Source organism: Cervus canadensis, chromosome 10 (assembly GCF_019320065.1).
Source record: "Cervus canadensis isolate Bull #8, Minnesota chromosome 10, ASM1932006v1, whole genome shotgun sequence".
NCBI classification, from domain to species: domain Eukaryota; kingdom Metazoa; phylum Chordata; class Mammalia; order Artiodactyla; family Cervidae; genus Cervus; species Cervus canadensis.
In genome coordinates this window covers 36,439,353-36,462,753 of record NC_057395.1, presented here as the reverse complement: position 1 = coordinate 36,462,753, position 23,401 = coordinate 36,439,353, and the positions used below count along the sequence as shown (strand labels likewise).

The window sequence follows — 23,401 nt, the reverse complement described above, 5'->3', positions numbered from 1 at the left end:
CACCCTCTCCTTCCCCCACTGTGTCTACAAGTGTGTTCTCTCCGTCTGTGTGTCTATTCCGGCCCTGCAATAGGTTCATCAGTACCATTTTTCTAGATTCCATACTATATGCATAAATATATGATATTTGTTTTTCTTATTACCTTCATCTTTATTTGTACATAATTGTTTTGGTAATTATAGAAGTCATTCATGCCTATTGTGGAAACTTTGGAAATGAGGGGAGAATATGGAGAGACTTACCTATGAGTTGGGAAATAATGTTTGAGGCTCTGTATTGCCTTTCTGATAAGGTGTATGTGTGTGTGTGTCTAACATAATATATCATGAAAAATTTTCAGATCACCAGTGGAGTTTCAAACATGGTTTTCTTGTAATCTGTTTACCTGTTCTTCTCCATGTCCCTCTGTGTGCGCTGGTTCAAGTTTTGTACATTTATAAACACAACTGTGGTAAACGTCCTTGTACTTGTTCACTGTAATTTCATTAAGTACTTCTCCAGAAGTAGAGTTCCTGAGTCATTGTTTTACACACTCTCCAAAGTCACTGATAATATCCTTACCTTGTGCTTCCGCCATGAGTTAAGGGCCTTGGGAAGGGGGAGGAGGAATCAGAGTAATCAGTTGCTTACTTTCTCTGTGATACTCACCCCCACCAGGCTCTCTGACTTCTGTCTTTGCCCTGGGTCTCAGCCATGCCCTAATTGCTCATGTCTGGAGTCAGCCCTGGTCTTGAGGAACGTCTGTAGCACCAAAACCAGACCAGGAAATCATATGAGATAAGCAACCAGCAGCTGGCTTGCTCCCCCTCTTGGGGTGAGATTGGTGTTTTTTGCCAATTAAAGCAACATGGGCTCTCGGGCTGGGAGACACTATGACCTTAATCCAGGACGAGTCTAGGGCAGTGGCCCCCGTTATTCTGTGCCCAGGCCGATGTGGGAGCTGTCCTGGGAAGAGTAAGAGGAGGTGGATTTCCAGGCTGGGATTGCCACACCATAAGCTGTATGATCCTGAGAGAGTTGTCCAACATTTTGCAAAAAGAAAGGCAGGTGTGGGAGTGTAATTGGTGCAGCCACTATGAAGAACAGTATGGAGACTCCTCAGAAAACTAAAAATAGAGCTACTATATGATCCTGCCTTCCCACTCCTGCACATACACCCAGACAAAACTATAATTCAAAAAGATGCACGCACCCCCTTGTTCATAACAGCGCTATTCACAATAGCCAAGATATGGAAATGACCTTATGTCCACCAACAGATGAATGGATAAAGAAGAGGTGAGATATATACACACACACACACATATATGATGGAATATTAACTCAGCCATAAGAAAGAATGAAATAATGCCATTTGCAGCAACATGGCTGGACCTAGAGATTATCATACTGAGTGAAGTAATTCAAAAAAAGAAAAACAAATACCATATATCGCTTATAGGTAGAATCTAAACTATGGCAGAAATGAACTTATCTATGAAACAGACAGACTCGCAGACATAGAGAACAGACTTGTGGTTATCACGTGGTGGGGAAGAAAGGATTGGGAGTTGGGGTTAGCAGATGCAAATCATTACATATAGGATGGATAAACAACAAGGTTCTACATGGAACTATATTCAATATCCTGTAATAAGCCATAGTGGAAAAGAATATGGAAGTGAATATATATATATACACACATCAGTTCAGTTCAGTCACTCAGTCATGTCTGACTCTTTGTGGCCCCATGGACTGCAGCATACCAGGCGTCCCTGTCTATCACCAACTCCTGGGGCTTGCTCAAACTCATGTCCATTGAGTCAGTGATGCCATCCAACCATCTCATCCTCTGTCGTCCCCTTCTCCTCCTGCTTTCAATCTTTCCCAGCATCAGGGTCTCTTCCAATGAGTCAGTTCTTCACATCACGTGGCCAAAGTATTGGAGTTTCAGCTTCAGCATTAGTCCTTCCCATGAATATTCAGAACTAATTTCCCTTTAGGATCAAATGGTTTGATCTCCTTGCAGTCCAAGGGACTCTTGAGTCTTTTCAACAGCACAGTTCAAAAGAGTCAATTCTTTAGCACTGAGCTTCCTTTATAGTCCAACTCTCATATCCATACTTAACTACTGGAAAAACCATAGCTTTGACTAGATGTACCTTTGTTGGCAAAGTAATGTCTCTGCTTTTTAATATGCTGTCTAGGTTGACCATAGCTTTTCTTCCAATGAGTAAGTATCTTTTAATTTCATGGTTGCAGTCAGCATCTGCAGTGATTTTGGAGCCCAAGAAAATAAAGTTTCTCACTGTTTCCATTGTTTCTCCAGCTATTTACCATGTAGTGATGGGACCATGGCTTAGTGATGGGATGCCATGATCTTAGTTTTCTGAATGTTGAGTTTTAAGCCAACTTTTTCACTCTCCTCTTTCACTTTCATCAAGAGGCTCTTTAGTTCTTTACTTTCTGCCATAAGGGTGGTGTCATCTGCATATCTGAGGTTATTAATATTTTTCCCAGCAATCTTGATTCCAGTTTGTGCTTCATCCAGCCCGGCATTTTGCATGATGTACTCTGCATATAAGTTAAATAAGCAGGGATACAATTTACAGCCTTGACATACTATTTCCCAATTTGGAACCAGTCTATTGTTCCATGTCTGGTTCTAACTGTTGCTTCTTGACCTGCATACAGATTTCTCAGGAGGCAGGTAAGGTGGTCTGGTATTCCCATCTGTTGAAGAATTTTCCACAATCTGTTGTGATCCACACAGTCCAAGGCTTTGACGAAGTCAATAAAGCAGAAGTCGATGTTTTTCTGGAACTCTCTTGCTTTTTCAGTGATCCAATGGATGTTGGAAATTTGATCTCTGGTTCCTCTGCCTTTTCTAAATCCAGCTTGAACATCTGGAAGTTCTTGGTTCATGTACTGTTGAAGCCTGGCTTGGAGAATTCTGAGCATTACTTTACGAGCGTGTGAGATGAGTGCAATAGTTTGAGCATTCTTTGGCATTGCCTTTCTTTGGGATTGAAATGAAAACTGACCTTTCCCAGTCCACTGGCCACTGCTGAGTTTCCCAAATTTGCTGGTGTATTGAGTATAACACTTTAACAGCACCATCTTTTAGGATTTGAAAGAGTTCAACTGGAATTCCATCACCTCCACTAGCTTTGTTCGTAGTGATGCTTCCTAAGGCCCACTTGACTTCACATTCCAGGATGTCTTGCTCTAGGTGAGTGATCACACCATCGTCATTATCTGGGTTGTGAAGATCTTTTTTGTATAGCTCTTCTATGTATTCTTGCCACCTCTTCTTAATATCTTCTGCTTCTGTTAGGTCCATACCATTTCTGTCCTTTATTGTGCCCATCTTTGCATGAAATGTTCCCTTGGTATCTCTAATTTTCTTGAAGAGATCTCTAGTCTTTCCCATTCTATTGTTTTCTCTCTTTCTTTGCACTGATCACTGAGGAAGGCTTTCTTATCCCTCCTTGCTATTCTTTGGAACTCTGCATTCAAACGGGTATATCTTCCCTTTTCTCCATTGCCTTTCACTTCTCTTGTATTAACAGCTATTTATAAGGCCTCCTCAGACAACCATTTTGCCTTTTTTCATTTATTTTCCTTGGGGATGGTCTTGATCCCTGCCTCCTGTACAATGTCATGAACCTCCGTCCATAGTTCTTCAGGCACTCTGTCAGATCTAATCCCTTGAATCTGTTTGTCACTTCCACTATATAGTCCTAAGGGATTTAATTTATGTCTGATTATTGGAAAGTAAATGAAATAGAAACATGGCTACTTTCTATTGATATAAAATGTAGATTTCTTTGTAGTCTTGTTTTTCAAATACTTTTTAAAAAACATCTTGGCGCTCTTCCCACTTCAGTTCTTTCTTTTCTATATTATTTATTTATCTGGTTGTATTGGGTCTTAGTTGTGGCATGTGGGATCTTTGTGGCATTGCATGAATCTTTCCTTGTGGTGTGCAGTTTCGGTAGTTGTGACACATGGGCTTAGGCATGTGGGATCTTAGTTCTCCGACTGTGGATCAAACCCACGTCCCCTGCCTTGCAGGGCAAATTCTTAACCACTGGACTACCATGGAAGTTCCCTTCATAGTCTTTTTTTTTTTTTTTTTGGTTTCATGTGAATGGGGTATTTAAATAGGAGGTTAAATCGAATGTGAATGGGATGGATGGGGTACTTAAATAGTAGGTTAAATTGCATATCCATAGTTTAATAGACTTCTGTCTTTTCGTTTCCAGCTATGAAGCCCTATTTAAATTTGTTTGCTTTGTTTCATAATTGTTGGGTGAGGCAAGTCATTGTAGGAAGATCCATGACCAACTTAAAGAGGATATCCACATTCTTTATTTTTGGCCACACAGTGTGTCTTGTAGGATCTTAGTTCCCTAACCAGGGAGCAAACCCAGGTTTCATCGCAGTGAAAGTCTAAGTTCTAACCACTGAACCACCGGTGAGTTCCCTCCAAATTCTTTTTATTCTGGGAATTCCCTGGCAGTTTAGGCCTTAGGACTCCGTGTTCTTACTACAGTAGGCCCTGGTTTGATGCCTGGTGGGGAAATTAAGATTCCAGAAGCCAAGAGGCACAGCCCCCTGTCCCCAAATTCTTTTTATTCTATACTGGAATTGTATTTTAAGATTTTTAACTAAGATTATCCCATCATAATAATTCAAAAGAAGCATTGAGAGTCCCTTAGGATGAGGACTCTGTAAGAATAGTTTTCAGGAATGTAAATATTGTGTTTTAGAAACTAAGTTTTTGCAGAGGATTATTTATAAACACAAACTGTATTCCATCCTATCTAATTATTTACTTTCAGAATCAGTTGCTTCTACCGTTTCCTCCACTTCCTCTTTTTCCAGCAGCTCCTCTGCCTTCTGGTTCCTCATTAGCCATGGCCTAACAGTGAAGTTTCCACTACAGCTTTTCAGAGCAATTCTGTTGTTTTCTGCTGAGTTTTTTTAACCTGCTCTATTTGCTATTTCATCCTGACTTTGAGAGTTGAAGAAATGAGCAGGACAGTGAAAATGACAACTGTCACCACGGCCCCATGGACAGCCCGTGTGCCTTCTGTGGCTGCGCCCTGGTGAATTCGCCGTATAAGTCTTCCTTGTCAAGTTATGTTTGTAGTTTAGAAACCACTTAAGTCAGTCTGGTTTGAAAGCAGGATGTAAAATCAATGCAAATCGTTTTAGAATGGCATGCAAACATGCATAGTTGCTCAGTCATGTCCAACTTTCTGTGACCCTATGGACTGTAGTCCACCTGGCTCCTCTGTCCATGGGATTCTCCAGGCAAGAATACTGGAGTGGGTTGCCATGCCCTCCTCCAGGGGATCTTCCTGACCCAGGGGTCAAACTCATGTCTCCTGCATCTCCTGCATTGGCAGGTGGATTCTTTACCACTGAGCCATCTGGGAAACTCCTTTAGAATGGCATCTCTAGCCTTTAGAAAAAGAGTATTCCATTCTTTACCATGACCATTCAGCAAACCATCGTGGGCAGGCCTGCTATACAGCAAACAAATATTCAGTACCAAATAGAAGCTTTAATACCTTGGCCACCTGATGTGAAGAAAAGACCCTGATGCTGGGAAAGATTGAGGGCAGGAGGAGAAGGGGGCAACAGAGGATGAGATGGTTGGATGGCATTATTGACTCAATGGACATAAATTTGAACAAGCTCTGGAAGATGGTGAAGGACAGGGAAGCCTGGCGTGCTGCAGTCCATGGGGTCACAAAGAGTTGATACGACTGAGTGACTGAACAGCAAAGTGACTAAACAGACAAAGATGGACAGGCTCAGGGGTCACTGCCTCCCTGAGGGGTGAAGGGGAGCAAATCATGATCTTGAGCCTACCATCCTGGGATCATACAGCTCCATCACTAACCAAGTATGTACCCAGAGCAAGTTACTTCTCTATCCCTCTTTTTCCTCCTTATCGTATAAAGGAGATGATTTTACCTATCAAATTGTCAGTCTCTGTTGCAGATTTTTCTTGGAGTTGCTTTACCTTACTTGACCCCACCAGCTACAGATTGTAGTTAAAAATAAACAGCAGACTCCAGGGTTCTGGGTTCTGCCTCTAAGGAGCTTAGAAGTTACCACTTCATCCCAGCAAGTGAAAAAGTGAACAGACTGAGAAATCAATCATTCTTCTTGAGTCCACAAAGAGGGGAGGGGTAAACCACCACCCCTAAGATCGTAGACACAGGCCAATGCAGGGAGACGTGTCTTAAGGGAGCAGAGACAAGCAAAGCAATGGAGCAGAGAAAATCTCTTCAACCGGTGGTGTTGGGACAACTGGACATCCTCATGTGAAAAAAAAAAAAAAAGAATCTAGACACAGACTTTATACCCAGCATAAAAATTAATTCAAAATGGATCATAAACATAAATGTAAAACACAAAACTATAAAACTCCCAGATTACATAGAAAACCTTGGTGACGTATGTGATGCATTGTTAGATACAGCACCAAAGACACATTCCTTGAAATAAACAGTTGACACGCTCAGTTTATTTCAGTCGCTCAGTTGTGTCTGACTCTTTGCGACCCCATGGACTAAAGCACTCCAGGCCTCCCTGTCCATCGCCAACTCCTGGAGTTTATCAAACTCATGTTCCATTGAGTCAGTGATGCATCCAACCATCTCATCCTCTGACCCCTTCTCTTTCTGCCTTCAATCTTTTCCAGCATCAGGGTCTTTTCCAATGAGTCAACTCTTCGCATCAGGGGGACAAAGTAGTGGAGTTTTTAGCTTCAGCATCAGTCCTTCCAATGAATATTCAGGACTGATTTCCTTTAGGATCTCCTTGCAGTCCAAGGGACTCTCAAGTCTTCTCCAACACCACAGTTCAAAAGCCTCAATTCTTCAGCGCTTAGCTTTCTTTATAGTCCATCTCTCACATCCATACACAAGTACTGGAGAAATCATAGCCTTGACTAGACAGACTTTTGTTGGCAAAGTAATGTCTCTGCTTTTTAATATGCTGTCTAGGTTGGTCATAATTTTGGTCAACTTTAGTTGACTTGCTAAACTTCATTAAAATGAAGCACTTGGTTCTGTGAAAGACAACATCAAGAGAGCTAGAAAAACCACCCACTGGGATAAAGTATCTGCAAAAGACATATCTGATCAAGGACTGTTATCTAAAATATACCAAAAACTTTTAAAACTCAACAGTAAAACAAACTCAACAGAAAACAAACAACTGAATCAAATTTGGGCCAAAGACCTGAACAGACACCTTACCAAGGAAGAGATACAAATGGCCAATAGGCACATGAAAATATCCTCCCATCATATGTCATCAGAGAAATAGAAATTAAAACAAGATGCCACCTATCAGAATGGCCAAAATCCAGAATCCTGACCCCACCCAGTGCTGAGCTCGCAGTCACTGCTGGTGGGAATGAAAAATGGTCCAGCCGCTTTGGAAGACAGTTTGGCAGTTACAAAGCTAATCATACTCTTTACCATATAGTCTAGCAATCACATCCTTTGGTATTTACTCAAAGGAGCTGAAAATGTATAGTCTGCACAAAAACCTACAATGAATGTTTAGAGCGGCTTTATTCCTAATTGCCAAGACTTGGAAGCAACCAAGATGTCTTGCAATAACTGGATGGTTACATAAATTGTGCTATATCCAGACAATAGGATATTATTAGGCACTATAAATAAATGAGCTATCAAGCCATGAAAAGACATGGAGCATCCATAAATGCATGTGCATGCTAAGTCGCTTCAGTTGTGTCTGACTCTGTACGACCCCATGGACTGTAGCCCCCCAGGCTCTTGTGTCTATGGGATTCTCCAGGCAAGAACACTGGAGTAGGTTGTCATGCCCTCTTCCAGGGGATGTTCCTGGCCCAGGGACGGAACCCGCATCTCTTATGTCTTTTGCATTGACAGACAGGTTCTTTACCACTAGCGCCTCCTGGGAAGCCCCCTTAAATGCATACCGTGTACTAAGCGAAAGAAACCAATCTGAAAAGACTCCATACTGCGTGATTCTGACTATATGACATTCTGGAAAAGGCAAAACTATGAAGACATAAAAAGATCAACGGTTGCTGAGGGAGGGGAGAGAGGAGGGAGATAAACAAGCTGAGCACAGAGGCTTTTGAGGGCAAAAGTACTCTGTATGACAGTAGAATGATGGATATATGTCGTGGTATATTCAAAACCACAGAATGGACAGTACCAAGTGTGAACTCAGAGGGTAAACTCTGGTGGTTATGATGAATCATAGGTTCAATCGCAGGTTCATCTTTGGTAACAAATGTAGCATCTGGTGGGGGATGTTGATGGCAGGGGCAGTTGATGACATGGGAGGCTGTGTATGGGTGGGGGCAGGGAGTACATGAGAACTCTGTCAGTTCAGTTCAGTTCGGTCGCTCAGTCGTATCCGACTCTTTGCAACCCCACGAACCGCAGCACGCCAGGCCTCCCTGTCCATCACAAACTCCCGGAGCTTACTCAAACTCGTGTCCGTCAAGTCGGTGATGCCATCCAACCATCTCATCCTCTGTTGTCCCCTTCTCCTCCTGCCCCCAATCCCTCCCAGCATCAGGGTCTTTTCCAGTGAGTCAACTCTTCTCATGAGGTGGCCAAAGTAATGGAGTTTCAGCTTCAGCATCAGTCCTTCCAATGAACACCCAGGACTGATCTCCTTTCGGATGGACTGGTTGGACCTCCTTGCAGTCCAGGGACTCTCAGGAGTCTCCTCCAACACCACAGTTCAAAAGTTGAACTCTCTGTGCCTTCTCTCAGTTTTGTAGTAAACCTAAACTTGTTGGAAAAAATGTCTTTAAAAAAGTAAGATAAACAGGGTGAGTAGAAAAAGTAGTATTATACTTAGGAGCTTCTGTCTCAAATTAAAATTTTTGAACCTCTAGTAATATCTGCCTTTTCTTTTCCCACAATTTCACTCATATGTTGTTCATCAATCTTAACTCTTAACTCGGGGGTTTTGGCTCCCTGTTCGATCAAGTGTTTCCTTGAACTTAGCCAAAGCCAGACTCGGAGCAGCCTGGGAATAGTTCAGAGGCTCTCCTTCGTCCCAGTACACGGAGCATCTCTGGATGGTTTTGGTTCTGCTTGTAAGCTTTTAGGGCAGGGAGGAGCTGTCCTGCCTCTCCTGATGGTGGTTAGGTTTACAGCATCGTCTCCTTAGCCGACGCAGGAGCTGTGGTCCGGCCATGGCTCGGAAGTGTAACCTCATAAATGTCCCGTCACTGGAATCCAGTCTATTTCAGCATCCACAGGCCTAATTTCTGCTTGTAATCTGATTACGGGGTCTGAGCTCTTCCGGCCTGCAGTGTCTCGCTTTGCGTTTACTCTACTCTCAAGGACACCAGTGCCTGACTGCCTTGCGCTGTGAAAAGCTCAACCCAATTTTGCTCAGACGGGCTGCAGGCCGTGGCTGCTTGAGAATTAGCTGTAGAGCAGGCTCTGTCCCCGAACTCGATGTGTGCAGCCATGTTCAGAAGCCCAGGGATTCCCAGCTACCTGGGCACTTTCAAGTTCTCTGAGGAACAAGGTAAGGCGGGAGAAATGGAAAATGCCCTCAAGTGTCTTTTTAATAGCATCATGAATGCCTTGCATCTTCCATTTTACCTTGGATGCCCCGTTATACTGTTCTGTGGTTTTCTCAAAGGATGCTTTAAATATCTCATTGACTTTATAAATTAGCTTATCTTGGGATCGCTGAGAAAGGTGGCTTTTTTTTTTTCTGTTGTACGTTAAAGAAATTGCTAAACCACTAAAGCCTTTATGAAGGAAACATTGCAGATTACATCGGAATGCTCAAAGTTTAGATTAAGTTCTGGATGTGCTGTACTTTAACTGAAATATTTTTCTCAACCAAATGTTATATCTACTAAATTTTTTCCAGTAGGCAGTGGTGTGTGTTTGCCTTTTTATGAAATCTTCATGGGAGGCTGTTTGGAACAAAAATGTTGTCTTCTTAGTGGCTTCCTTTTGAGCCCAGAGGAAAAGATGTGCTTTCAATTTAACCACTGAAGTGGCATCTCAGATTAGGTTCACAGATTGAACTAAAAAGAGATCTTTAGGTTATCTTGACTATCACATTGGAAATTTGGCCATTGTCTATGAAAGTATTTTCCAGTCCAAATACACGATTGGGAAGAGATTTGAACAACTGAGGTGTCAGATTCAGGAATTTGCTTCTGCAATATTTGATAGCTTTTTGAACCAAGTTCTCTTTTTCTAAGCACATAACAAGGATATTTGTGTAATTAGCCAAAAAGCCTAGATGTTTAATTGGCATTATACCTTTGTATTGTATTCCTCTAGTTGGTCCAAATTCCCAAATTCCAGAATTCGGAATGTATTTGATAGGTCAGCATCTGGTATATCTTGTACCTCCTTTTCCTCAAGCTTCTGCCCCTAAATATTAAGCAGTAAGAGGCTCTTCCATAGGGGAAGAAATTTCTGTAAGTGGTCTAATTGTGGTTTTCTGGGTGGACAAATGGTTGCTATGCCAAAAGCTGTAAAACAGATTACTTACCCAAAGCCGGTTATAAATTTGCCTGTGCCTGGTTTTCATTAACCAGTTCAGTCGGATGTGTGTTTTTGGTGGATTCGATTGTTACCAGCTGTCTTTACATAATATATGTCTTGTCTTCAAAAATAAATAAGTGGCAAATTTGATGTGTCATTATCATTTAGATTTTAATGAAGGCAATAAAAACACAGCTGAAGTGTCCCCTCCACTGTTCATCAACCCCTCATGCACCCCAACTCCTGCTGTGCCTTCTTTAAAAGCATCAAATATACCAGGCAGGGATGATTGTAGACCTTTCTGGTTACCTGGACCAAAATTGTTTAATTTTTTTCTCCTTTTTTGCCCGTGAGGATAATAGCTATGTTTTTTCAGTATTTAATTGCTTTGGAGTTATTCTTGTAACCATAGAGAATTTAAATGGTAGCATTGAACTATGTCAGAATTTTTTTTAACCCATGAAGTATCTTGGCTACTATTAACCAAAATCAAAACAAAACAATTCCTAAGTAAAATGCATGTGGTGGAGTTTGATGCTTAAAGGTGTCTGTATTTTCTGTATTCATATTTCTGGTTCACAGTTTCCTTTTTCTTAAATGGTCTCAAAGGGAGTGTGAAGAATTTTTTTTTCCCCATTGGAGTTTTTTTTTTTGGTTTTAAGTTACTGTGTGGGTATTTCATGCTTACATTATTTCTTTCCCCCTAGATTTGAACAAGAAAAACTTAAGCCTCGTTGGATTCCCGTGTCAAAGAAAAGTTCCAAGGTAAAGAAGTCTTTGCTCAAGAAATCTTAAGTTTCGAAGATTTGTAGGAGCTTTAGAAATTATTCTCCTAAATTTCTAATCCTTGAGTTTTAAATGTTTTTAAAAAAATATTTTCTCTCCAGAGTTTAACTTATTAAAACATGTGAAGCAGGCTGACTTAGCAGTGCACTCAGCCAGCAAATATTCTTTTTGTATTGGTACTAGTGGTAAAGAATCCGCCTGCCAATGCAGGAAACACAAGAGATGTGGGTTCAATCCCTGGGTCAGTAAGATCCCCTGAAGTGGGAAATGGCAACCCACTCCAGTATTCTTGCCTGGAGAATTCCATGGACAGAGGAGCCTAGCAGACTACAGTCCATAGGGCTGCAAAGAGCCAGACTGAACACACACATGGGAACTATTTGCAAAATGGCCTATTGGTGTCAATGTAATTGCAAAATTGTAAAGGTCTTTTCTTTACAAGTTCTTTTCTTTCTCATATCTGCCTCTAAGGGTATGATACCCTTTTTTGCAACCTACCCTTTGAGTAAGGGAGCTTTTGGCTTGCTGTTGTTGTTATTTTTTTTTTTAATTGAAGTATAGTTAATTTACAGTGTTGTACCAATCTCTGTTGTACAGCACAGTGAATCAGTTATCCACATGTATGCTTTTGGTTTTTTAAGAAAGGATCTAGTCTTGTTCTTCCTCCCTCTGTCCCTTCCTTCTGACCTGTTCTTCTCCCCTACTTCTCTCCCTCCACCCATCCACCCACTCACCTGTCCAGGTAAGTTCATGGTGCCTGGCCTCTTAACCTTTCTGCCCTTCCGTTCCATTGGCTGCAGGATATTATGGGTACCTATTTGATGTACCTGATATGCTAAAACTCCGTGGTACACACATCATTGAGGTGAGATAATAGAAAAATTAAACTTTGTGCCTAATAAGGTGGCCATATTTCAGATGTGTCCTCATAGATGGCTGTCCCTAACAGGTTTTGAGATTTTTCAAGTGTAGGCACAAAATGATGGTCTCTTAACACATAGAGATGTGGATTTCAGCATCCACTTTATTATGCGGGAAGGCCCCAACCCAGATCTACCCTTCATTCCACTTAGATGCTTTTGTTCCTAATGTATGACATAAGACATTGTTTCTTCACTTTAAAAGTTTGCATTTCAAAGCTTAACCTTTGACACAAAGCTTATTTTGTGTTGTTGTGTCACCAGTGTCCTAGCCAAGCTAAGCCTGGCTCTGCGTTTGAGAATGTTAGATTTGACCTTGTGAACACGCTGGATGGGGTAAACTTTAATGAATCTCATCCACATCTTATTAATAGTATAAGGTAAACTAGAGCAGTGAGGAGGCATGGTCATCAGTAAGGCTGTCTTATTTAACTCATGAAATCTTACTTTTCTAGTAGTTGATACAATCTCCCTTATTTCTCATCTTTGCCTTCTTTTTAATGGAAGCTAAGGCTTCTGTCTTAATTTGTTCACTCTCATAGACTGAGTGGCTTATAAAACATAGAAATTTATTTCTCACACCTGGAGGCTGGAAGTCTGAGGTCAGGGTGCACTGCCATGGGGTGACGACCCTCCTCCAGGTTGCCCACTGCCCTATGTCTTGCATCCTCTCTTGTTGAAGTGGGCACCGATCTCATTGATGAGGGCTCCACTCTCATGACCTAATCACTTCCTAGAAGCCCCTCCTCCTAATATCTTCACCCTTGTGGTGTTGGAGAAGACTCTTGAGAGTCCCTGGACTGCAAGGAGATCCAACCAGTCCATCCTAAAGGAGATCAGTCATGGGTGTTCATTGAAAGGACTGATGCTGAAGCTGAAACTCCAGTACTTTGGCCACCTCATGCGAAGAGTTGACTTATTGGAAAAGACTCTGGTCCTGGGAGGGATTGGGGGATGGCTGGATGGCATCACCGACTCAATGGGCATGAGTTTGAGTAAACTCCGGGAGCTGGTGATGGACAGGGAGGCCTGGCGTGCTGCGATTCATGGGGTCGCAAAGAGTCAGACACGACTGAGCAACTGAAATGAACTGAACTGGGGGTCAGGATTTCAATCTATGAATTCCGGGAAATACATTCAGATCATAGCAACTTTGTTGCAAATACATCACTAGCAGGTTGGTTTAGCTGTTGTAGACTTAATATGTGACTCAGAGCAGGGGGAAAAAAAGAAAGAGGAGACAGAAAAGCGCTGCTTTTTCAAGGGAAAGTATGAAGTATGAATGCAGGTCAGTCAGCCGGGAGAGAGAGACTCAGAGGGACACAGTGGTTCTGAAACTGGTGTTATTTCATGTGCACCTATTAAAACAATGGCCCCCGGGCTCTGGTCCTAAATGTAAAACGGGCTGGAAATACAAGAACCTGCCTCCTTCAACTAAATCTAGTTACCCAGACACCAGACATGGGAACATGAGGTAATGGATTACATCTCCCTTGTCTTTTTTTTTTTTTGGCCTTGTGGGACCTTAGTTCCCTGACCAGGGATCAAACCCATGTCCCCTGCATTGGGAACATGGAGTCTTAACCACTGGACCAGCAGGGATGCTCCCTCCCCTGTCTTGTAAGTAAACTCCAGTAGAAGAGTTAGTAGCCAGGAAGCCCTTCACTGTGTGGAACAGAATATTCCTTATTAGGACATCCCATTTTTTAAAAAAGATAGAAGGTAATAACAGCAGGATAGCCTGCTCTCACTTTAATAAAATGTCCTTTTATTGTCTTGCTGGGCATTTAAGTAGGTTAATGGGACATGTTAAAAAAATTATCATAGAAGCAAAGTGCAATCTTTTCTTGGATCACTGAAGCAGAGGAAAGAGCTAGAAGTATGAACGAATTAGTCATGAAGAAGGGAGCTCCGTTTCAGAGGAGATGAAAAACATATTAAAGTTGTTTCTTCATATTGTTGCTGTTTTTTTGAATTACTAAGTCATGTCCAACTCTTTGTGACCCCTTGGACTATAGCCCTCCAGGCTCCTCTATCCACGGAGTTCTCCCGGCAAGAATACTGGAGTGGGATGCCACTTCTCCAGGGGATCTTCCCCACCCAGGGATCAAACCCATGTCTCCTGTATTGACAAGCAGATTCTTTACCACTAAGCCACCAGGAAAGCCCCATTTATTCATATTAGAAGCTTTTAAAATTTTAATTCCCCAAAATGAAGACTGTAGCATATATACTTTAGTTATATATGGAAAGATAGTTTCATGGTGAAATAGAGGATCCCACCTTTTACTGGAGCTGTGGCAACCCACCAAGGCCCAGAGAAGTGGTCTGGGCAGAGACCCCCTGATCCCCGTGTAGGTGATAATGAGGAGGGACATAGTCCAGCATCCAGGACTTGGGCCCCCACCCCGCGATGCTGCTCTGGTTGCCTCTGAATCAGAGAATGAGAAGAGAGTGACGCTAGCGCTTTGGGGGAGGACATTTTTAAGTGTTTCACCGGCCGTTAGATGAGCACATGAGTTACTCGTTCATGAATGGTCCAGAACGCTTCCCCAGTGTGTCCTGCCTGCATTTTCACTGCTGCCTGGTGCCCCCAGGTGTCAGAAGTCCAGGACAGAGACATGGCTCTTCTCAAAGTCTGGTTTCGTATTGATTTGGGGAAACCTGCATCCGTCACAGCTCTTGTGACAATAGTAAGTCAGAGTCTTTGGTTCCAGCCCATCTTCCTTATTCTTCCTATGGCTCATCTACTTCCTCGTTGGTTACTAGTCATTGGTTACTAGTCACCATTGGTTAGTAGTCATTGGTTACTAGACATTGTTGGTTAGTAGTCATCTTTGGTTAGTAGTCATTGGTTAGCAGTCAGAGGTTAGTAGTTACTTGGAGGAAATAGGAGAGAGAGAGATTAACAGCAAGAAAGAAGTATAAAGGCGGCTGTGTGGATTCCAGTAAGAAAATTTTACCTTGAGGATGGAGACCTGAAAAATAGACTACTTTATAAACATGCAAACATACATGTATTTTCATACACATAGGCAAGGTGGGCAAAGGTAATGAGGAGCGATGTTTTCCCAATTATATGTTATTTTAAAGAGAAGAGAAGGAGAGGAAGGAAGGGAGGAAGGGATGATGTTATTAAATACATGCCCTTCTAATGAGTCTCAGTATTTGTCATGTTCTTTGCCCTATCATATCCACAGTGTGTAACATGTATACATAAAATACTCCAGGAGACTTCCCTGGTGGTCTGGTGGTTTAGACGTCACCTTCCAGTACAGGGGCTGTGGGTTCAATCCCTGGTTGGGTAGCTAAGATCCCACATGCTGTGGGGTCAGACAAAACAAAACAGAACATAAAACAGACAATTCACCATTTAAAAATGGTCCACATCAAAAAAATAAAATCTTTAAAAAAAAAACTTCAGAGTAGTCTTCATAAATATTTGAAATATTTTATTGGAGCCAATTCATTCACTGTATATTTATGGATTTTTAAAAGTATTTTTTAAAATCAACAAGTTAAAATGAGACACTTATAATATGTTCCATAAATAGGAAAACAGGGTCACGTGAGAGAATATAACAGAGGCGCATAGTGTAGATTCGGTGCTGGTAGGTGGACACGGGGTCACAGCGTTCTTCCTTAAGGAAATGACCTTAAACTGAGGCCCAGACCAGGAGCAAGACTAGCCGGGATGGAAGGAAGCTGCAGAAAGAGACTTGAGGAGGAAACAGCATTCACAGTCAGCCATGGGAAGAGGCAGGAGAGATTTCCCTAATGTGCTATGGTTTTCATGGTTTCTGACCACCCGTGAGAGGCTGTCCTGCCCATCAATGCTGACACATCTGTAGTTTCAAGAAAGGAAATGCGTGTGAAGCCAGGGGTGTAGGGTGATGGACTGTGAACCCCACTCTGTGCAAGTTCAATGAAATGTTTAACAAGAGGGTGGTTTTTTAGTCTTCCTTAGCAGCTTCTTTGAGCTTTTTGATGAACAGATAAAAGGGGGAAAATAGAAACACAGATGTTCAGTTTTGAAAATATGAGATAATATTTGTGCTCTAAGGTCAATGGTCTAGGAGCTGAATACTTCAGGGTTTGCACAGAATTTTTTTCCTGAGATTTTTGTTTCCCAAAGAAAGTACAGAACTTGCTGAATGTTTCAAGTGGCTAAATAGTCAATTAAAATATTGATAGCATGTCACTCCTTACGTAGGGTGCCATTCTGCAGTTGTTTAGTGTTTTAGGTTTAGACTACATCATACCTCTGAAAAAACACTGAGATCTGTCATTGTGTTATGATTCACTATTGAGAAGTCAGTGCTTATTCCAAGTTTTTGACCTAAGCAGGAGGTGTCTTAGGATTTTCAAGCCACCTGGAGTGTGGTTTTCAAAGCCTACTTATTCTCAAGACTTTTTATTAACTGATATGAATATATGGCACTGCTGTTTACGAGTATAAGCATTCCACATTTATAAGCAGAAACTAAGGGTTTCTGATGAACTTGGTTCTAGGAAGATGGGATGGCAATATTTTGGAGCATACAGACGATCCTTGAAATTTAATTTGTATCTAGGATATAAGTGATTGGTGTGCCCCCTTCATAGCACCCACAGCACTTCCTCAGTCTCCCCTTGGGCCTCTGTGGACACACCTCTGCAGGGCAGAGCCACAGACAGGGGATCATCCTTGGGAAAGGTCAGGTTGGCGCTGGGTTTGTTTACGGGTCTATCACCACTTCTCTGGAGGTGATCATGTTGTTGGGGGAAGATGAGTTTCCTGTTTCCCTAGGTTTGTTCTCTTCCTTTGAGGCAGCAGCTCTGGTCTTGCCCAGTCCAGGTGCATTCCCCTGGAGGCCTTGAACTTATGGGCTCCAAGTCTTGGGCCGGGTGCTCACAGTATCAGAGCAAAAGCTAGATTTGCACGTTGCGTACTGTTCTTGCTGCACGTGTGTCCTGGGGAAAAGCGCTGGACAGTTTCCTGATCTGTAAGCCGAAGACAGCAGTGGTCCCAGGGGTGTGTTTGCACACACACACACACCCTGGTGAGTGTGCCCATGTGTCTTCCTTCCAACTTAGAGATCTGTGGGAGCCTGAAGAGCAGCAGTGGGGGCAGTATTTACACCACCAGCAGGTACTGAGAAACGGATGCTTTGGGAGGCTCGGAGGGGTGGGCAGAGCAAGGAGCTGGTTGGTAAGCCTGTACCAACACAGCGCACAGGATCTTAATTCCCCAACCAGGGATTGAACCTTTACCCCCTGCATTGCAAAGGCAGAGTCTTAACCACTGGGCCACCAGGGAAGTCCCATTTCTTTTTTTTTCCCCCTGGACAAATTTTTGTGAACCTTTCACACCTCTTCTCCGTGCTTTGATTTTTCTTGGATTGAAGACGTTTGTTACTTTAATTTCAACAGCGGAAGAGAGCATGTAGATCACCTAGACAAATCACTGATTTTCTGAGGAAGACTGTAGCACAGGGAGGTTGAGTGGTTAGTTCAAGTTTGCACAGCTACTGGTGGCCCATGAAGAGGTTGTCAGTCTGAACAGAGGCATCCATCTCCTAGTGCAGTGATGTTTTTACCACCAGAGGCCACACTTACCCTCACATCCCTCCCACCCCCTGCCACCTCTGCTGATGTAATTATTTAGCTGCACCCAAAAATCATATTAATATAACCATGAATCATTGAAAAAAGCTACCTATTATCTCCCCCAAATAAAATATTTTACTTATAATCTATACACACATGTTTAGCTATGTACAATAACATAATTTTTATGTTCTGTAGTATCTTAGTTCATATATACCCGGGTTTAGAAGAACTTGAAACATTTTCTTAATGGAATCATTTTTAGCTTTCAGAAAGAGTTCTTGCTTGAAGACAAAGAACAGCTTGCTAACCACAAAAGAGGGATCGATGCTCAGCTTTTAGCTGCCCTTCCTAAAGGTAAGACTTCTAGATGGTCGACTCGTGTCTGGGCGTGTAAATGTATTATCTGATTTTCCTGGAGGACTTTTCCTAACCTTGTCACTTTTTATTTTTTAATTATTCTTTATTGGTGTATTGTTGTTCTACAATGTTGCATTAGTTTCTACCGTATAGCAGAGTGAATCAGCGATACACAGATCCACTCTCTTTTGGATTTCCTTCCCATTTAAGTCATCACAGAGCCCTGAGTAGAGTTCCTTATGCTATATGGTAGGTTTTTATTAGTTAGGAAATCAGTCCTGGGTGTTCATTGGAAGGACTGGTGCTGAAGCTGAAACTCCAATACTTTGGCCACCTGATGTGAAGAGCTGACTCATTGGAAAAGACCCTGATGCTGGGAAAGATTGAAGGCAGGAGGAGAAGGGGACGACAGAGGACAAGATGGTTGGATGGCATCACCGACTCAATTGGCATGAGTTTGAGTAAACTCTGCGAGTTGGTGATGGACAGGGAGGCCTGGTGTGCTGCGGTCCATGGGGTCACAGAGTTGGACACAACTGAGTGACTGAACTGACTAAACTGAGTGTATATATGTCAGTCCCAACCTCCCAATTCATCCCACTCCACCTTTGCACCCGTGGTGTCCACATACTTGTTCTCGATGCCTGTGTCTCTATTTCTGCTTTGCAGGGACGATCATCTACACTGTTTTTTCTAGATTCTACATATATGTATTAATATACAATATTTGTTTTTCTCTTTTTGACTTCACTCCGTCTCTAGGTCCATCCACATCTCTACAAATGATCTCACTTCTTTCCTTCTTATGGCTGAGTAATATTCCATAGTATATAGGCACCATCTTTATCCATTCCTCTGTTGATGGACTTCACCTTACCACAAGTCCCTTCCTTTCATTTTAGGCATCCTCAAGTTTTTGCTGGAGGCTGGTACCGAGGATAAGAGAGCAGTCCTAGAATCAGCCTCACCTCATCTCTCTCCTACTTTTCACCTTCTCCAAGGGTGATGAGTTCTGCTTACTTGCCCGTTTCTTTTCTGTCCACCCCCTCCCACTGCTTCCAGCCCCCTGAGGCTTTCCAGTGCTAGGATGGATATCCTTCAGCTCCCGACTGGGCAACACACTGAGCAAGCGGTGCAAAGTACATCTTAAGTGTCTCTCTTCTTATCCAAGTAGACACTCACATCAGGTGAATTCACACTTTCCTTGGTTAAGATGTACATGCAGTCAAACATTTGCATCAGCTACCAGCCCTCTACCCCTAGTATTGCCCATGAGATAATATGAGCATTACCTGACATTTGTTTCTACCAACTGTAACACTAACTCAGGGGAGTACCAACTCACAAACTGTTCATCCCAAATGAGCTGTGTAACCCTTGCTTCAGAAGAAACAGCTTTCCCAGCAATCCCACTCCTCGCATATACCCAGAAAAGATTTGAAAAGATACATGGCACACCAACATTCAAAGTTGCGCTATTTACAACAGCCAAGACATGGAAGCAGTCTAAATGTCCATCAGCAGAGGAATGGATTTTTAAAAAAATGTGGTGTATATATATTCAGTGGCATACTACTCAGCTATATAAAAGAATGAAATAATGCCAATTGCAGCAACATGGATGGGACCTCGAGACTATCATACTAAGTGAAATAAGTCAGAGAAAGACAAATGCCATATATCACTCACACATGGAATCTGAAAAAATGACACAAGTGAACTTACTTACAAAACAGAAACAGACTCACAGACCTAGAAAACAAACTTATGGTAATCAGAGGGAAAGCTGGGGAGGGATGAATTAGGAGTTGGGGATTAATTAATAATTAGTTATAATTAACCCTATTAATTATAAGATTTTATACTGTATATAAAAGTGACAAACAATAAGGACCTACTGTTTAGCACAGAAAACTATATTCAATATCTCATAATAACCTATAATGGAAAAGAATCTGAGAATGTATATATATATATGTATATATGTGTGTGTGTGTATATATATATACATATATAAAACTGAATCATTTTGCTATACTCCTGAAATATTGGAAATCAACTATATTTCAATAAAAAATAAATTAAACAGTTCTGGTGGAAGATCAGGGGTTTTTTCCTGTCCTTAAAAAAAAAAAAAAACCCAAAAATAGCAGCGATAAATCATGAGATCAAGCCCAGACGAAATTAGACCAGGAAAAATGTTCTCTTAACAGAAACAACATCAATTTTAAAAGTCCCACTGATGAATTTGCGTGCATCCTGAGGAGCTGAGCCAGTCGTACTCCTGGACACAGGTTGATAAGGAAGGATGCTTGAAGAAGGATGCCAGGGGGTTGGCCTGGTGGTGACAACTTCAAGAAGGGACATTTTTCAATTTTTAAGTGTTTAACAAAACTGTTAAGTGAAACAGAGTGTTGTTGTGTTTTGCTCCAGAGGTCCAAAATGAGAAGAATGTGTAGAATTACAAGAAGGCAGGTGAGATTTCATATGAGGAAGAAAATTCTGATAGTTCATGTACCTGGAAGTGAAAGGCACTGCATTGTGATGTCATTAACTGTTCAAGGCAAGGCTAGGATGGCTATGTGTGGGGTTCCCACCTGGAACCCCAGGTGTGAAATGGAAAAGTCCTTCCAATTTGTAAGACTCTTTCGGAAGACAAACTCAGTTTAATCTGAGCGAAACTGAAAGTGTTAGTCACTCAGTCACGGCCAAATTTTTGCGACCCCATGGACTATATAGCTCGTCAGGCTCCTCTGTCCATGGGATTCTCCAGGCAAGAACACTGGAGTTGGGTAGTAGCTATTCCCTCCTCCAGGAGATCTTCCTGACCCAGGGATCAAACCCAAGTCTTCTGCATTGCAGGCTGATTCTTTATCATCTGAGCCACCAAGGAAGCCCAAGTCAAATGTAAAAATCTATGAAGGTGATCAAAACAAAGAGCAAGAATGAACAAACAACATTATTAGCATATTAGCAACAGCTTAGATTTGACTGATTGTGGAAAGTTACATAAAGCTAAAGTTCTCCTCTTCCTCTCTGTCCCCCCATTCCTTCTCTTAATGAATAATAAATAATAATAAGATTGGAAAAATTAAGAACAATGTGAGATGCTAGATTCCTCAAAGCTCAATGACTCAGAGCTCTACGTATAACAATTTTAAAATGTATAAGCTTATTAACCAGTTTTATTAGACATTATCATAATTGGTCATTAAAAATCATTATTTTCACTAATCAAAGATGATTAACTTTATGTACTCACCAGATTTATGTTTCTAAATTAACAAGGTTTTTCAAACATGCTTCTTAAGCATTAGGGTCCCTCCTCCCCTGAATTTCATCTTAATTCCCATAGATTTATTTCATAGTCTTTACTCTTTTTGAATTTGGGCAGGCACATTTGGAAAGACCTCAGGTATAGCCTAAGGTCTTTTTATTTCTCCACCTTAATAGATGTATTCAGTATTCTGTCAGTTCTTGGTAATAGCAGGTTAAAAATAGGAATCGATTATGAGTTTGAATGTCATGGAGTTTCATGTTTGTTTATAAGTTTACAGAAGCTTCTTCCTGTTCATTTAGTGATGGGATTTTTCTTCTGTGAGATTGAGCTTTTAAACGGTCATTGATTTTTCTCTAAGGAACTTCTTTTACCCATGTATCATGAACAGGTAATCAAGGGATTAAAACCCTTTACCAGTGTCAAGCTTACCCTATTAAAATAGATTTTCCATTTAGGAGTTATGAAATGAACAAAATATATGATCCTACTTTTTTTAACGGCTTCATCGAGATACAATTCCTATACCAAACAATTATCCATTTTAGGTAGACAGTTCGGTGGCTTTTGGTAGCTTCACAGAGTTGTGCATTGATCAGCAGAGTCAATTTTAGAACATTTTCATTATCCGCCCCCCGAAACCCTTCTGATAGCCATCACACCTCCCCCTCTTTCCTCTAGGTTTGTAATGATTTTATTTTATAAGCTGCTGGTCTTTGTATTAGTGGCTGCCATCCAAGTGTAAAAGTTAAAGTGGATTACTCCTGGGGAAGAAAGATTAGCATTCAGAATATTCTGGACCTGGCCCGTGGTATCAAATGCAGGCGGGGGGAGAGCTGTTCTTGGCAGTCCCCCCACTACTTATATTTCTTTGGAAGATTCTACTGTATTCAGACTTGGGGGACTGAAATCAACAATAACTTTACCAGAAAGCCTGTTCTCAGAGCTAATTGAAGAAACCATGCTTCCCATAAAAGCAACTAGCAGACCACGTTATCCTGTGTATTGCTATTATACATTATTACAAAGTATATGAGGCAATTAAATAGTTTTATAAAGTATTATAGCCCCTGATGTCAAAGCCTCTTAAATTGCCTTACTTGGAAAATGACCAATGCAAGTCCCGTCAGAATTTGCTGAAGAAATAGAGTCATAAAATCCATATTTCTTAGATAAGGGCAGCATACTAAAATCGCAGGGATTTTAGCAAGGGATAATTTAGTGTACGTACAAGTCTCAGTGCACTTGAAAATTTATTGCAACAGAAGTTAGACCAGCTGTGCTTGTTTCTATCTGGATTTATGATGATGAATATTACTATTTTCTGAACCATGTATTAGTTATATACATATGTCACAGCATGCCATCAATTGAATTATGGCTTATGAGTCTAATTTTTCAAAATTCCATGTTTTTAGGAAAGAGACATTGAAGGATTTAGAGTTAACAGGAGCATTAGGCTGCAACTTACTCTTAAATGGTTCAGAAAAATTAATATGTGAATATGAGAATGTGTGTGCATTCGCGCCCACAGTGTTCAGTTACTCAGTCGTGTCCAGCTCTTTGCAACCCCCTGGACTCCAGTCCACCAGGCTGCTCTGTTCATGGGATTTCCCAGGCAAGAATACTGGAGTGGGTTGCCATTCTTCTCCAGGGGGTCTTTTCAACCCAGGGTTCCAACTCATCTCCTGCATTGGCAGGCGGGTTGTTTACCACTAGTACCACCTGGGAAACCCTATATCCATGTGTATATACACATAAATATATGCATATTTTCATGTATATTTACATGCAAATATACATATGGAGATAGAAAAGGGGGGTAAAAATAAGTATAGTAACAAATGTTTATGAATGAAAAATGTCTTAGTTTTTCTCTGAGACTGAAATTCTATAAAAATTTTAAAGGAAGGAAACCTTCTTTTGGGAG

At 41.5% G+C, this 23,401-nt stretch overlaps 1 protein-coding gene across 19 annotated transcripts in view; it reads left to right on the top strand.

The window, feature by feature from the left end:
- The window catches only part of SVIL (supervillin), a 255,524-nt gene that overhangs the window by 139,043 nt on the left and 93,080 nt on the right, over positions 1-23,401 (top strand). For all 19 annotated transcript variants that reach the window (XM_043480288.1, XM_043480289.1, XM_043480290.1 and 16 more), the window contains 2 exons: positions 11,247-11,304; positions 18,100-18,191. Coding sequence is in view for 16 of the 19 variants with exons in the window: in XM_043480300.1 (XP_043336235.1) it covers positions 11,247-11,304; positions 18,100-18,191 (150 nt within the window). In the remaining 3 variants the exon portion in view is untranslated. The remainder of the gene's footprint in view (positions 1-11,246; positions 11,305-18,099; positions 18,192-23,401) is intronic.